The sequence below is a fragment of the Macrotis lagotis genome, chromosome 1 (genome assembly GCF_037893015.1).
Source record: "Macrotis lagotis isolate mMagLag1 chromosome 1, bilby.v1.9.chrom.fasta, whole genome shotgun sequence".
Classification (NCBI taxonomy): Eukaryota; Metazoa; Chordata; class Mammalia; order Peramelemorphia; family Peramelidae; genus Macrotis; species Macrotis lagotis.
Window position 1 is genome coordinate 371,570,469 of NC_133658.1, and position 17,091 is coordinate 371,587,559.

Genomic DNA, 17,091 nt, shown 5'->3' on the forward strand with positions numbered 1-17,091 from the left:
GATCATTATCTTTCTCTTCAAATATACCATCCTTCCATAACCAAGATTTGTAACCTATTATCCTCGATATCTCTACATATACACACAGCCCCCAGTGTGCTGAGATAATATCTCTCAAATATAGCTCCTTCTCTCCACTCACCTAAACTACCTATTGCCTTCTATTTGGACTATCTGTCTCAAGTATCTCCAACTCCAAATCTACTTTTGACATAGCTGCCAAAGATTTTCCTAACATGACCCAATCATATATTTGATAATTTCCAATGGTTCCAAATTACTTCTAGAATCAAATATAAACTCCTCTGAGAATTAAAGTCCTTCATAATCTAGCCCCTTCCTATGTTCCAAATCTTTTAACACATTACTCCCCTTATGTAGAGTGATCATTGAACTGAGGAAGTTATTGTTGAGTCATTTTTCAGTCTTGGTATGGAGTAGTATGCCTTTCCTTCTGACAGATGAAGACACTGATGCAACCAGGGTTAGTGACTTGCCTACTCACACAGCTAGTAAGCATTGGAGGCCATATCTGAGCTTGGGAATGTGAGTCTTCCTGACTTCAGGCCTGGCAACTCTATCCACTATGCCACCTGGATGCCCAAGGACTGAGGAAGATATTCTTCCCTCAATCACTTAGTAGCTGTGTGAAACTGGGTAAGTCACTTAACCTCTGTCTAACTCAATTTCTGTAGATATAAAATGGGAATAATAATAGGATCTATTTCACAGGTTTATTGTGAGATCAAATGAGACCACATATAGGTATATATATTTATGTGTGTGTGTGTGTGTGTGTTTTCAAACCTTAAAGGTTTATAAAAATGCTAGCTATTATTATTATTTTATTATCAAAACATTTTTAAGCAGACTCTCCTCAGGTTGAAATCTACAATATCTCTTCTGTGTGGAGTCAGTCCTTTAGAAGTATCAAGTTGCTGGGGGTTGACACCTCTTCTCTTTCTTTCCTGGGGCAACTAGGTAAAGAGACAGACTTCAGAGGACTGAGAATAATTATTATAAACTAGATTACAGAGAATTTCCTGTAAACTCTACAATCTGAGAGTCAATTTAGAGTCCTATTGAACTGAATCATTATGAAGCTAGATTAGCAAACAGCTGATAGGAGTGAGGAGTGGAATGGAACAGGAAAAACTATGAGACTTAGGGCTATCACTTCCCTTCCTGGAGCCTCAGTTTCCTCAACCATAAAATGAGAGGACTGGGCTAGATGAGCTAGTTTTAAGATTCTAGTGCTTACCAAAGTCCTTGGCATATAGTAGGCATTTAATAAATGTTTATTAACTGATTGATTCCAGAATTAAATCCTATAATCATATGAAGTCATTTAATAGGCATGTGTCCTATAGAATTTTTCAGGGTTCTTTTTTTTTTAAGCCATATCCTAGAATTGTATTTTTTAGGTGGTTTAAGTAATAATACTATTAACCACAAGATTAAAGTAAGATCCTAAAGCAGTCTGACATATCTCTAATGGAATTACATAAAACCTGTGACCCAGCAACTGGGGCAGCAATTCTGCTATGAATATACTCAGCCCTGTAGTGGCTCTGATCCAAGGGAGGTACCATACAGTAATTGTTTACAAGAAGGTCAGGGAATAGGAGGGGAGATGGCAGGAAGAGAACTAACATCTCCAGTCACCTTGTTGATGCTGAACTGGCCCTCAAACCGGCAGCCTTCACCATTGTTCAGAGGGATCTTCATCGAGTTGTCAATATGTCCGACTTCATGTCTCCCCATCTCATCCTGGATGTCCAGTCCAATCACTTCAGAGTGCCCAAGGAACAAAACAAATATGGAGAAGGTCACCATAGAGAAAATGGATATTAACTGCAAAGCCCTGTTCAGGCTCCATTGGTGATTTATACTTAATACTTGGAGATTGGTATCAATGAAGTTTATCAGTTGGAGAGAGGGAAGACAGTCCAATACTGGTGTAAGAGAAGATCTTTAAACCTAAGGAAATACAGACTCCCTTTAACTCACTTTGACTTAAAATAAGCAGTAAATGGGCATGAGGTATAAACATCTTATGAAGTCATGGAGAGAATGTCTTTGCCAAGTGCAAGGCTAATGAGGAACAGATGGAATTCTACTATCTAGCTAGAGTAAAGCAATCTGAGAGAAAAGAACTCTGCAGGTGATTAACTGGCTCCAACAAGTCCCTTTCTTGATGTCTACTACTCAAGGGGATCTGCCAATTCAGAAGCAAACTGGTAGCTCTAGATTATCAGTCCTAAATCTATCATCACTGACCAACTATGAGACTTTGAAGGACTTGATTCTACTTTCCTCTGATTCCAATGTCCCAATCTGAAAATGGAAGAGTGACAACTAACTGCCTTGATGGCCCTAGGTAATATTGCAAGTGGCAACTAACAAAATTGAGGGTGAGCCTGGAAAATATAAATGACTACAAACCCACAGATGTTTCCATGGTACACTGGCACATTCCAAGACAACAATGAAAAAAAGCAGCTGGGAATAACGTGAAAGTAAGGGCTCCTTGGTTTCAACACCAGGGTATTACATAGTCCCAAATGCGGGACTGACTTTTGTTTGTGTGTGTATGTGTGTGTATCAAAAGAAGAGTTAAGAATAAAGGATAATTCAAGTAGGAAACCCTTCAAACTTAGGTAGAGACATCAGAGGATATCCAAACCCTGGAACCAAAAATGCTGATGTGAGTTGGCTCTGTTTGCTTCAAGAGTGGAAAAGGGTTTGGGGGAAAAAAATCCTTTTCCACTACGTTAATGCTCCCAGGTCTCTTATGTGACTAAGATTTTCCTTCTTTCAGGAGAACTGTTTCTGCAACTCGTGAATTAAAGGTCTAAGGCTAGATTTATTTTTCTAACTGAGAGAAAAAAAAATCCAACCCATACTTGAATAGCATAGGGTGCCTCATTCTGCTGTTACTCTGAGTTTTTTTAAAAAAAGATAAAAGTCCCATCTGAAGGTTCAAAAGAAATAATTAGTTAGAATTCTTCATTCAGATTTTGATTTTTCATTGATCAAGCTGCTTTAACCTATAGTAGTTCCCCATAATAATTATTTGAGAGGGAATAACTTAACAGAGACTCTCAGACTCAGGGACATTAGATTCTAGAGGTGGGACTGAAGATTACTGTGGCCTTGGGAAGTCATCCAAACTCTAGCAAAAAGTAGAATGTTAAAGGAATAAAAATACATTTGTGGTACTCACGTTCACAGTGCAAATTTGGTAAACTGATGTTCAGACTGACATCTATTTTGCCTCCACTGTCCTTATCTGGATCATCAACATATAGTTCGTTCACTCTGTGGGAGAGACAAGTATTAGGGAACTTCACTGTAACAGAGCACCACTTTCCCTGTTACCCCACAAAGTACCATACATTTGGTCCTTCTCCTTTCTCTCTGCACTGTGTAACTGGACTTCTACAGTATTTCCCTGCTTTGAAATTTTTTGATTGTAAGCCACAAACAAAGACCACAATGGGAAGAAGCTCCATTGGTGATTTATCCTTAATACCTGGAGATTGGTATCAATGAAGTTTATCATGTCCTCCCCTTAATATGTCTCTTCCTTATGTTGCCTATACAGTGAGAGAGAGAAGATTAGGAGTGAAATGAACAGAAATATAATAATTTATACAATGACACAAACATTATTAAGAAAAATAATTTTAAAGGACTTTAGAACTTGGATCAAAACAAATCATGAATCTGGAGGAATAGAGATGAAATATGTTAAATACCTTCTTCCAGAGAGGTGAAAGACTTAAAATGCAAAAAGAGATATACATTTTTTAGATATAAAAAGTATGGGAATTTGTTTTGATGAACTATGCATGTTCAGGATGAGATTTTTTTTTCTTTTAATTTTCCAATTGGGAGGAAAATAGAATGAACCCTCCTGCAATCCAGCTTCTCTCTCTCTCTCTCTCTCTCTCTCTCTCTCTCTCTCTCTCTCTCTCTCTTTTAGGGTTTTTGCAAGGCAATGGGGTTAAGTGGCTTGCCCAAGGCCATACAGCTAGGTAATTATTAAGTGTCTGAGGTCACATTTGAACTCAGGTACTCCTGACCCCAGGGCTCTATCCACTGCGCCACCTAGCTGCCCCAAATCCAGCTTCTCTTGCAAGTCAATTAGCCTATTTCAGTTAGCAAATGATTCATATTTAAAGACTATATTAAAAAAGAGACAAAGAAAAAGTTCATACAGAATGAAGGTCTCTCCCCTCTATATATGGCCACATCAAAATACTGTATATTCAAATCTACCAATCAACAAATGTATTCAGTACTGACTGGCAAAATGAGATAATCCCTTCTCTCAAGGAGTTTACCCTCTATAAGAGTTAACACTGTGTATAATATGCACATACATGAGCATATTCAAACTTTGTATGAAGTAAACAAGAGGAGGCATAGAACAGTAGATTAAGGGGCAGGCTCTGAGTTTGGATTCTAGCCCTACCTTGGGTTGATACTGTATGATTCTGTCAGAATCACTTAACCTCTAAATTCTCCCAGGTCATTCACTAAGAATCCTAAGTCACAGAGCAGGTGCTGATTTTATTGGTGGAGGATTTCCCCATTGGAACTCCCTCTACCAATAGCATCACGGGTCTAGTAAAAAATAATAACAAGAATAAATACAAAAATTTTAGTTTGTTTGGCAGGGGAGGAGCTAGCAGCAGGAAAGATCACTGATATATAATCAGAAGGTACCTCAGAGACCCATCAAGTCCAATTCCCTTAAATTTACTCATTTTCTTAGATAAGGAAACAAAGTCCAGAGAAGTTAAATGATGTGTTCAAAGTCACCTAGACAGTGTCACAGGTGGGATTTGAACCCAGAATGGCTTGGTTGGCTGGACTAGAGGAGAGCAGGGAGGTTTGATGTGAAGGCCTTTAATTGCCTTATTTGTATTTGATGGTAGAGGCAAGACAGAACCTCTGTAGTTTACAGAGGAAAGAAATGGTCAGATCAGGGGTTTTCTCATGCCATACTTTGGCATCTCAGTGGACAGAATGGAGAAGGGAAAGATTAGAAGCAGGAAATTCAATTAGAGATCTATTGCTACTGTTCAGGAAAGCAGTGAGGACAACCCAAACTAGAGTACAGACTGTGAGTACAGAGAAAGGGACAAATGTGACTGGTGATTAATTGAATATGTGGGCCAAAGGAGTATGATATGTTGAGAACTTGGGGGCAGGGAAGATGGTGAAAAGATAATGAGCTTTGTTGCAGACATATTGATTTTGAGATGCCTACAGGACACCTGGTTTCAAATGTCCATCACCAGGCAGCTAGTGATAAAGGACTGAAGCTCAAGAAAGAGAATAAAGATGGATATATGGAACTGCAAATCATCTGCAGAGAGATGACTGAGCTCATGGGAGTAGATGAAAGAGAAAAGAAAGGAGGGCTCAGAACAGAATCCTGGACTACAGTCAGGGGGTAAGATAAGGATGATGAGTCCCTGAAGGAGAGGAAGAAGGAGAACCAAGAACAGGACATCACCTTAGATGAGAGACAAAATCCAGGAGGAGAGATGGTTCAACTGCATCAAATGATGCAGAGGTCAAGAAGAGTGAGGACTGATAAAAGGCCTTTAACTTCAGCAATGAAGAGATCACTAGTAACTTTATTGAGAATTTCAGATGAGTGATGATCTCAGAAGCCAGATTGCAAATGGTTGAGAAGTAAAAAAAAGGGGAAAGTGTAGGCAAAAAGTAGATAGCTTTTTCTGAGTTTAACTACAAAAGGGAGAGAGATAAGGAATAGAGTTTCAGGGTCAAGTTGGGAGGGGGTATTTTTTTCCCATTAAAGATTTTATTTATTTTGAGTTTTACAATTTTTCCCCTAATCTTACCTCCCCCCCCAGAAGGCAATTTGTCAGTCTTTACATTGTTTCCACGTTATATATTGATCCAAACTGAATGTGATGAGAGAAATCATATCCTTAGAGAAGAAACATAAAGTATAAGAGATAACAAGATCAGACAGTAAGATATCAGGTTTTTTTTCTAAATTAAAGGAAATAGTCCTTGGACTTTGTTCAAACTCCATGGTTCTTTATCTGGATACAGATGGTATTCTCCATTGCAGACAGCCCAAAATTGCTCCTGATTGTTGCACTGATGGAATGAGTGAGTCCATCAAGGTTAATCATCACTCCCATGTTGCTGTTAGGGTGTACAGTGTTTTTCTGGTTCTGCTCATCTCACTCAGCATCAGTTCATGCAAATCCCTCCAGGCTTCCCTGAATTCCATTGGGATAGGGCATTTTAAGAATTGGGGAGGCCTGGATTTATTTATAGGTAGGAGGGAAAGAGTGAGGAGAGAAGGAAAGAATCAAGTTTTTTAGTGGGGGGTAGGGAGAAATTACTGTGGAGGAAACATGCTAGAAGGGATGGAATAAATGGTACAAGTGGGTAGGGAGTGATAGTGAGACAAAAAGAAAAAGAAATCAACAATAAAAATTTTTTAAAATACACTAAAAGCAGAAATTCAGACAAAAGAACTCTTTTGAAGGAGGTGGCTATGTGGTTCAGTGGATAGAGCACTGGCCCTGGAGTCAGGAAGACCTCAGTTCAAATCTGGTCTCAGACACCTAATACTTACTTACCTATGTGACCTTAGGCAAGTCACTTAACCCCATTGTCTTGCAAAAACATTTTTTAAAAAGAGTTCTTTTGTAACATTGCATTTAATATACACTTTTAAAGACTGTACACAATAGAAGTTAGCAGCTTCACATAAAACCTTTCCTTCTTGTTCTTTTTGTTTTGTTTTGCTTTTGTAAACTAAAATGCTCATCTTTGTCAAGTTCATTAAAAACAAAAAATATAGTTGGAAGAGTTGTGAGGAAACAAGCTATCTTCAGAGAATGAAGTAAAACATATAGAAGGAGGGGCGGCTAGGTGGTGCAGTGGATAGAGCACCGGCCTTGGAGTCAGGAGTTACCTGGGTTCAAATCTGACCTCAAACACTTAATAAATACCTAGCTGTGTGGCCTTGGGCAAGCCACTTAACCCTATTGCCTTGAAAAATCTAACCCCCCCCCCCCCCCCCCCCCCCCCCCGCAAAAAAAAAAATAGGAGAGTAGGAAATAATAATGATACTAATACTACTACCATGACCACCACCACCATTAATATAGTGTCTACTATGTATTGGGCACTATACTATGAAATATTATCTTTTGATCCTTATAACAACTCTGAGAAGTATATTTTATTATTATTCTCATTTTCAGATGAGGAAAGGGCAGCAAACAGGGTTAAGTGACTTGTCCAGAGTCATACAGCTCTGAGGCTAGATTTGAACTCAGGAAGATAAATCTTCCTGACTGCAGATTAGCTGCTTTACAAGTAAGTTAATTTTGTGTTAAAAATTACTTGACTAGCTTCTGTAAATGATTTTATTGGGGTAGTGGTGCTAAAAACACCACCACCCTGAGCTTGCTCTAAGAGATAAAACATAATAAATATATGGTAGTTGAAAGCATTTTAACTTGACAATGATGGAAGCTGGATTACATGATTTCCTGCTGTCCCTTCCAGACCTATCAGTTTCTGAGTCTGTGAATTAATCCCCTATTAATTCAGGCAAAGGACCAAATGTCCTCTCCAAGAAGGTCTTCCTTTTTCCACCTTGCTCTTTGGTGAGTGTCATCTCTCCATCTAAATTTGGGAGGGCCAGGAAGAGGGAGTATGATCTTCTGGAGCATCCAGATAACCCTGGGGAGAGAAGTGTCCTTTCTCCAGTTAAGTTCACATTTTAAACCATGAAATAAATGGGGCACATTAAAGACAATGCAGAAGCTGAGTAACTAAAGGTCAGAGAAGCACAAAGACTGTGCTCCTACTTCGGACTCTGCTCCACAAGACTGCCAACCAACTGGCAGAATCATTAGTAGGTCAGCTGAGGCGGGGATTGTTTTCTCCTTAAGCCAAATGACCCTCCTGAGGCTTCAGCACCCAACAACCAACTCCTTCCCATGAAATCTTGACTGTCATACGTTTTTTACTGACTAATAGGATGATCATATAGGGTGGGAGCCCTAAGCTCCTCCTCTGAGACTGCAAAGGCTCTCCCTAAAATGCTACTCACCTTCCTACCTGGACTGGAGACATACCTTTTATGTCTTATTGAGAGATTATGGAGATTAGGTCACACCTTACAATCTTCATTGGAGAATGATCTCACTTAGAAGCAGCATTAATCCCCAGGAGGGAGGATACATGACCTCACCTTTTGGGCCCCAGGGGGCTGCTCCAAGCACAATCCCCAACCAACCCAGTTTCCTAAGACTCTGGGTAAACTGGCAGGGTGCCCAATTCCCCTCTGTTCTTTGGCATTTCCATGACACACCCAGCTGGTAATCTAGAAAGGGCTAAGAGCCCAACCTTCCGGCACTTTAAATGCTACCAAAAGAAAAGCCACTCTCCTGCCAAAGTGAGAGGTGGAAAATGAATTTGGCCTCCAAAGGCCTTCCTTCAGTCTGGGACTGGGGAAGTTAATCTGTGTTATGTAACATGCTTTATGTACACAGTGTTTCTCTATGGTTCTTTTTAAGGGATCTTAAGCCGCTATATAAACATCTATTGATTACATCTATGGCATCCGGATGAGGTAAATGCAGCCATCTCTGTAATATATTGCCAGTTTTTCATTTCAGCCTATCGTCTATTTGCCACCCAACACATTCTGGGGCTACTATCCTTTGACATGCAAAATAGTAGATGCAAACAAATTTGATTGGTCCAGGTCAAGCAAAATTGGAAATATAAATCTGCTGTCAGAAGTCATCAGATTTGCATTTCAAAAGCAAAAACAAATGACTGATGAAGGAGAAATTGCATTGGATTTGCTGTTTCCCCCATGATCAGGGACAACTAAGATTGAAACTAGAAATCTCTAGCATAGTGTTCTCTAAAGGTCCCAGTCCTGGGAAAGCTCTACATTCTCATTCAGGTAAAGGCTGAGACATAGGTAGGTGTGTTAATGTGACTTTCTATGCCTTTTCCAAGTCCTCCTTAGAGGTTCAGATTTGCTCTGAGGGAATTTAAAATATCCAGGGAGAACTGAGTAGTCTAGGGAAATCTAGAGTGAGGGGATTTGGGCTGGAATTCCAACTCTGATACTTTTTTGTTTGTTTGTTTGTTTTTGTTTTATCCTTCATTTTTGAAGAAGATTGTGACATCAGGAGGTGATACCATGACAAGCACTTAAATTGGATTTGAGTGACAGGTGCTGTATTAAGTCACCAGCCTCACTTTCATCTGGAGATGAATCTAGACAATTGGAGATGGCCCTGGATACAAGGCAGACAGGGTTAAGTGACTTGCCCAAGGTCACACAGCTAGTAAGTGGCAAGTATCTGAGGCTGAATTTGAACTCCAGACCTCCCGAATCCAAGGTCAGTGCTCTATGCACTGAGCCACTTAGCTGCTCCTACTCTGATACTTATGCCTACATATTCTTGGGCAAATCACTTCACCTCAGTTTTCTCATCAATAAAATGAGGGGAATGGAATAGATGATCTCCAAAGCTCTCTCCTGCCCAAACTCTTTCTGTGATATACTCTACCAGCAGCTACTGAATAGTAGATGCAGCTCTGTTCTGAATGCCAATGAAAGGTCACCAAAAGCAACTCTACTATCATATGGGACAAGATGCTTAGGTTCTTAATGATATAGGAAGCAAAAGAAATTCAGGAGTTAGTCTTTTAAATAAATCCTTCACCAATCTGATGATGGTAGTTTCAGACTGCTCCCATTTCTCTAACACCTTAATATTTACTAGGTACTTTCCCCTCAATAGGCCTGTAAAGTAGTGAAAGTATGGCCATCCGTGTTTTAAAGATGAGAAAGTAGTGAAGGTATAACCATTCATGTTTTAAAGATGAGAAAACTGAGGTCATTCATGGACTTTTCCAAGGGCATCACATACTAATTAAGGATTGTAGCAGTCTTCTCTTTCCTAATTACCTACCCTCTACCTAACCCCTCCCCCCCATATACTGAAGAATGGTTTAAATAGAATGGGTGAAGAGAATTACTCATAGCTGTGTCCAAGTTGATTTTGAGGCAGAATTATTTCAATTAGAATACCTTCTTGAAGAAGTGAATAAAAACATATTGGTGGAAAATGAGGAGTGGGGGGAGAAGGCATTCCAAGCATGAGAATAACATGAGCAAAGGTGTGGAGGAGGGAACTAGAATGTTATACGTAGGGGAAAAGCAAACAGTTTCATTTGGCCATGTAGGGGGGGAGAGAGAGAGAGAGAGAGAGAGAGAGAGAGAGAGAGAGAGAGAAGACGAGGTTGGAGAGGTATGGGGTGAATGGGGAGGAATGACTTTGGATGAAAAGCCTTGAAATTTGAGGCTGAGAAATGAGTTGGATGACATCTATGGAAAACAATTTTATTTGCTTTTAGAAGAGCACTTGAATATTTCAGATTCCTGTTCAAAGCCACTGAACTGAATACTTAGTAATTTGGTTGCTTGAAACTTAACATCAATGCAGTCCACAGTAAAATCTCAAGACTTTTTTTGCCTTAGCAATAAGGTTACATAAACAAAGTACAAATGAGAATAAGATTTTTCATCTCCACCTACTATGGGAAGGAGGAAACATACCCTACTTTCTATTAGCCATGCTACAAAAAAGGGACATTATTTTTTTAAAGTGCCATGAAATCCATCTTCTTATGTCTCTATATCACAGCTTCAGAGCCTAAAATGAGAGTAGCTCCACAACATGGTACAAAAGTTTATTGGGGACAGAAAGGAGTTTGGGGGAGTCACTTAATTCAAACTCAAGATTTCTTCAATATTTTCCTTAACAAGTGATCTCTCCTAGACTCTGCTGCAAAACCTTCAGTGATGTAGACACAGACCATTCCCTAAAGAAGGTCTTTTCCCCTTGATCAGTCAGTCTGTTAGGCAGTAAGTATTATTAAGGACTTCTAAATATGAGTACTAAGAAATGTAATCGTTAGGAAGTTTTTCTCATGTCACCAAAAAAAAAAAAAGAAAAATTACATCACAAAGAAAACAAAGAAAAGATATGATATATATATATATATATATATATATATATATATATATATATATATATATATATATATGTATGTATATATATCAAGCACTGGAGGTAACATCAGGCTTTTTTTGATATGTTATTGTTGGTTGATTTTGAAAATTTTTTTTCTCTTCTTTTCACCTCTGAAGGGGAAAATGTTAGAAGAGATGATTCATTGGGAAAGGAAAAGGTGAGAAAAATAAGGGGAAAAGTAGATGATGTAAGAACAAAAGCTGTCAAAAATAAATATCATATATATAATATGCATATATATTTATATCTCTCTATATAGCTGCCACCTATTAAGTAGTACTCCAAATTCTACTTTGGGGAGGGTCAAATAGAGTAAATCTAATCTGTCTTCCTCATGATATTCCTTAAACTACCTGGAAACTTAAGTCAGTCTCATGTCTTTCCTTTTCTAGGTTCAATACTCCCAATTCCTTTAACTGTTCCCCATATGGCATGGTCCCCAGGTTCCTCCCCATCATGCTTGCCTTCTGTTGGTTGCTGAAGAAAGGAAATAGGTCATTTCACTTGGCAGGAAAAATACTACAAGAAGGAAAGTGCCAAGAAACTTTAGGGGAATCAGATGGCTTCCATAAAGAGTTTATGGAAGAAAAAAGCAGAAGCAGCATTGCAATTAAGGTCAAACATCTGGAAATGCCTGAAATGGAATGGTGTAGTCATTAATAGCTGAAATTTATAACATTTGGGGGTTTACAGAGTCACATAATACTCTCATTAATATTCATATCAACTCTGTGAGTATATCTATAGACATTATTATTCCCATTTTAGAGATAAAGAAACTGAGGTACACAAATTTAAGTGTAATTCAAGGACATATAGTAATTAGGAATCAAACTCAGGTTTTCCAACTTAATATCTAGTGCTTTTTTCCTGTACTTTTCTAGTGTTTGTTTCTTTTGATTTTGAAGCTGAGAATATGACCTATATGTTGTAATGCTGCTCCTTTCTAATTTTTTAGTTTTATTGTTGAAATCTGTTTCCTTTTCCATCTTTCTCATTCCTTTCCTCAGACATATGGTACAAAAGGAAGTGAGCATTGAAGGCAATGAAAGTAATAATGTGGAAGAGAAGAATAAGCAAAGTGTGAGTGGGATTGCTTCCAACATCTAAGAGATGGAGTTAGAAAAAGTTCCCAAGACATTCCAGGATCATCCCCGAGTATCCCAGTTATGGGTCATAAAGCAAGTCACTATCACTCAGCTTCAGTTTCCTCAACTGTAAAATAGTAGAACCTATAGCTGTTGTGAGGAACAAAGCACTTTGAAAATTTTCAAGTGTTATGTAAATTAACATTATTATTATTATTATTATTATTATTATTATTATTATTATTATTAGTTCTTTTATATTGGTACCAGGGTATTTTAAAGGATGGATCATCCATACTGGATGACTATAATACCCAAGAACCTCAAAACACCTGCTTCCTTTTGGCAGCAGAGAAAGGAGAGCTGGATAGCTCCCAACATGGAGGGATGACCCCATCATTCACAGAGGATGATGACTATGGGTTTGAGAAGCAGGTAGAACAGCTGCTGGGCGTGTGAATCAGCTTTCCTGACACCTCCCATAAGCATTCAAAGATTATAATGTGAGGGAGTCAAGACACCTGCCATCATTATTGTCATTATACCTTTTAAAAAAAACTTGTCTATCATTTTACCACTGATTCCCACACTTTACCAATATTGAACTCTACAGAATAAGGCTAAAAGACTCGCTGTCTGTTTCACCTTCTAGTATATAATCAGCAAATTCAAATCCTCCTCTAGGGGATGGAGGTGCTGACCTTAAGTAAGGTTATTCTAGTGAAATATAAATTCTGGCAAATTCTATTTTGGGGAAAGTCTTCAAGAACAAGTCTCATCTAAGGAGCGGCCACCAAAGGGAAAGACTTCAAGGAAGGACAATCCTGTTGAGCTCATAGAGGTTTGTTACTTTTGAGGGCCAGCTACCAGACAATGCATCAACTGTTCAAGCCAAAGCCACTCATGCAGAACATCTCCTAAGACCTGTCATTTGTAGCCCTGACACCATCCTGATTCCCTAAGTTCTTGATTGCTTTAGTAATACTAAACCTCTCCCTAAAGCACCAGTGAGCCTAAGAATACTCATCATGTCAGTTCCAATAACTTTTATACTAGATAAAATGCATAAGGTATTTTCATTGGTTCCAGATGAAAGAGACCTGGTTCATCTTTCCTTCTATTTCCCATTCCTCTATCTAGTCAAGGTGTTGGCACCTGACTGTTGGCTGTTTCCAGAGGTAAAGATCCCAAAAGAAGCTCTTTGGATAACTGCCCAGATCTTAGTGGGGAAGACTTAGTGGGCCTTAGCCTATACAGTTGGGTTTGATGCTGGCAAATAATTACTTTAAATACATTTTTGAGAGTCAGCTCATCATGGTAAATAGAATACTGAATTTGGAGTCAGGAAGAATGGACAATCCAAAAACATTTACTACCTGTGTGACCTTGGGCTAGTCACAGGATTTCTTTGGGCCTCAATTTCCTCAGCTGTAAAATGAGAGGGTTGGCCTTGATAACCTCTAAAGTACTCCTAGTTCTAAATTTCCGTGTGTTGGTTGGGGTTTTTAAAGATAATTTTCATTTCTGAATATAACCCTTTCTCCTCTCCTTTTCTTTTCTCCCCAAAGAGTCATCTCTTGTAACAAAGAATAAAAATGAGGGGAAAAATAAAGCAGGTTAGCAGAACCTATCAATCAAGTCAATAGTCAATCAGTCAATTAATAAGCATTTAATAAGCACCTGCTGTCTAGACATCATGCCACACTCTGCACCTATAGCTTCCAACCTCTGCAAAGAAGGGGGCATTTTCTCATTTTTACTTTGGGCTCCAGAGCAGATGATTACTCTCAAAGGAACTGAGTTGCTCCTCTGTGCCTTGATCCTAACAAATATCTAATATGTTGAATAGTAAAAAGAGGGCTGGGAAACCTGTGGAGAGGCATTTGCCCAACCCTCTTGAGATACCAAGCAGGTGAAAAAGCATTTAGTGTTACCTGATTACCACGAGTGAGGTCAGCTGCTAAAACTGGTAACTCTGGCTCTGAAGCCTAGCTGGTGGGGCCACTTACCCAACAATAATTGATCCTCTGTCCTCCATAGGGAGTCAGTCTGCGGCGAGGTCAGCCTAAGTGCTCCTTGGAAGCTGCACTTTGCACAGATAGGTCTATGATATCATCAACTTGGCAGTCACTGTTCTAACTGCATACTTAAGGGTAGAAGGAAATAAAAGAGTGATGATCTTATTTCTGTGGGTACTGGCCTGCTTAGCCCCGTGGAGAGAAACTTGGGGTGCAAAACTGCCCCTACTGTTTGTTTTCATCAATGTCCTCACCATGCAAATGTACCTAGCAAGCTAGCAGGGCTCTTGGAAGCTTTTCTGTCTTCTGATGAAGTCCAAATGTCAACTCTTTGAGAGATTAACTGTGCAACCTGGAGCAAGCTATTTGCCTCTCTAGACTTCAGTTTCTTCACTTGTGAAAACAGATTCATTACTACTTGGATTTCCTGAACTTTACTGGGATGTTGTGGGGAAAGAACTTAATAAACTCCAAAGAGTTTGAGAAATGTGACTTATTTTAAGCTGTTTTACTTAACTGAGGGTAGTGCAGTAGACCTGGCTTGGAGTTAGGAAGATCCAAGTTCAAATTTAACTTCAGACACTTAATAGCTGTGTTACTCTGGATACATCATTGCCTCAGTTTCCTTATCTGTAAGATGAGCTGGAGAAGGAAATGGCAAACAACTCTAGTATCTTTTTCCATGAAAACCCCAAATGGGATCATAGAGTCAGACAGAACTGAAAAACAACTGAACAAATTAACTGGTGAGGGAGGAAGAGAGAGAGAGAGAGAGAGAGAGAGAGAGAAGATATTTAATGATAGTTTTGTGTATAATGTTAAAATAGAGTATCACTGACATTTTTTAGTGATAAAAATTTTTCTCTTATAATTTTTATTTTTTAATATTTGTTATAGATTTTCAGTTTCAAATTCTCTTCCTCCATCTAGCCCCAGGTCTCTCCCAACCCCCCTCCATGGAATTTTAATATTAAGTTATTATTATTACTTCATACTCTACCTGTTTTTCTCATCTTCCCCACCACCACTTTTTTGCATATATTATAGTAAAGACCTTTAAGAAAACAAGCTAAAAAAAAATCTGATGGTCTAGATCCTTCATCAAAATAGAATAGTTTTATAAACCATTTCTTCAAGGTCCTTCCTGAGAACCAGATGTAATCTCATTAAGAAAAAGAGAGCTTGGGGGAGGGGGGTGGCTAGGTGGAGAGGCTAGGTGGCAAGGTGGATAGAGCACAGGCCCTGGAATCAGAAGTACCTGAGTTCAAATCTGGCCTCAGACACTTAATAATTACCTAGCTGTGTGACCTTGGGCAAGTCACTTAACCCCATTGCCTTGCAAAAATAAAAAAAAAAGGAAAAAGAAAAAGAGTGCTTCAAAGAATGATGAGGAATAATTGTCCCCTGCCCTTAGAAGCCCTCATCAGAAGTACTGCCTTTATTTCTGGGCAGTATGGTTTAAGATGGACACTGATAAAAGCTGGAGAAAAGATAACTAATGAGGAAGGACCTTTGGCTCATGCCAAAAGAAGGTCACCTGAAGGAACTGAGGTTATTAGGGAGTCAGGGAGAACATGAGAATTGTCTTCAGATATCAGAAGGATTGACATGTGGAAGAGAGAGCAGACTGTTTCCTTTTGATGTCAGATAAAAAAGCTAGGAGCAGTGTATAGAAGTTGCTAAGAGGCAAAATTTAAATTTTATTAGGGAGGAAAACTAAAGAAAAAAAGGTGTCTAAGGGCAGGACTTAGGAGGTTGTTCTCTTATTAGAGTTCTTGGATGACTGACCACTGGCTCATTCTCAAAGAGAACCAAAGTCATCAGGAGGGTGATGTCTTGACTTTGCAAGTGTGCAGTCATCAGCCTCATTTTCTTTCCCAGAGCTATCTGGATCCAGAAGCAGTACATGGGTCAGGATGACTAGTGATGACCCCAGATATAATGGAGACCATGGTCTTTATAAGCTAAGATCTTTCCCAGGACCACTGGTTCAGCATACGGGAGAATGGATTCCTTTTCAGCTATCAGCTGAAATAACCATTCAGTTCTCTTCCAGCTCTGAAATTAGTGGTCTGTGCTTGTTATTAATGGATGCTTAAGAATTAATGCAGCCTCTTTCCAAGATAATCACTGGTGTTTTAATGCAAACAAAACCCAGACCAAAAATAATGGTGGCATTCTCTTTTATTTAAAGAAGTTGTTTGAACAATGATAATTTCAGACCCTATGTAAGGAAAGGAAAGATATATTGGCAGAGGAAGAGCTTTTTAGGACATCTCAAATCAAGCAACCAAAAAACTCTGAAGGAAAAAGATAATGTGGCGTTACATAACAGTATCCAGTGGTCCTGGGAAAAGTTCCCACATGGTTTCCAGATAGAAAATTTTGGGGTTGGCTAGGTGGCACAGTGGATAGAGCTCTGACCCTGGAGTCAGGAGTGCCTGGGTTCAAATGTGGCCTTAGGCACTTAATAATTACCTAGCTGTGTGGTCTCGGGCAAGCCACTTAACCCCATTGCCTTGCAAAAACTAAAAACTAAAAAAAAAAAATTCTGTCTCCATGCCTCTGCTTTACTCTTGCAGATCCTTGGACTATCATCCCCCTTCACTATGAAATTTCTCCCATTTTAAAGTTCAACTCAAATGTCATGGCTTCCACAAAGCCTTTCCTGATGTTCTGTAAAAATAAATAACCCTTTACCCTCATTACCACCCTTTGTGCTTATTACAACTGTAATGGGGAAGGACATCTTTAATGTACTTATTCTATATAAAGGTTGTGTATTATGGTTGTGTTTGCCTAATTTATATTAGACTAGGAGTCAAGGGCAGAAGTATCTTAGCTAAACTT

General features: G+C 39.0%; 1 protein-coding gene and 1 long non-coding RNA gene across 4 annotated transcripts in view; one reads left to right on the forward strand and one right to left on the reverse strand.

Annotated features, from left to right (window-relative positions):
- Positions 1–17,091, reverse strand: part of ERGIC1 (endoplasmic reticulum-golgi intermediate compartment 1) — a 147,473-nt gene that overhangs the window by 48,614 nt on the left and 81,768 nt on the right. For all 3 annotated transcript variants that reach the window (XM_074212402.1, XM_074212403.1, XM_074212404.1), the window contains 2 exons: positions 3,227–3,321; positions 1,666–1,790 (listed from right to left, as the gene is read on the reverse strand). In XM_074212402.1, coding sequence (XP_074068503.1) covers positions 1,666–1,790; positions 3,227–3,321 — 220 coding nt within the window. The remainder of the gene's footprint in view (positions 1–1,665; positions 1,791–3,226; positions 3,322–17,091) is intronic.
- LOC141506018 (uncharacterized) lies at positions 4,615–11,274 on the forward strand. The gene is made up of 3 exons (XR_012473752.1): positions 4,615–4,730; positions 8,592–8,647; positions 11,252–11,274. It is a non-coding gene; the product is annotated as an uncharacterized LOC141506018 (long non-coding RNA).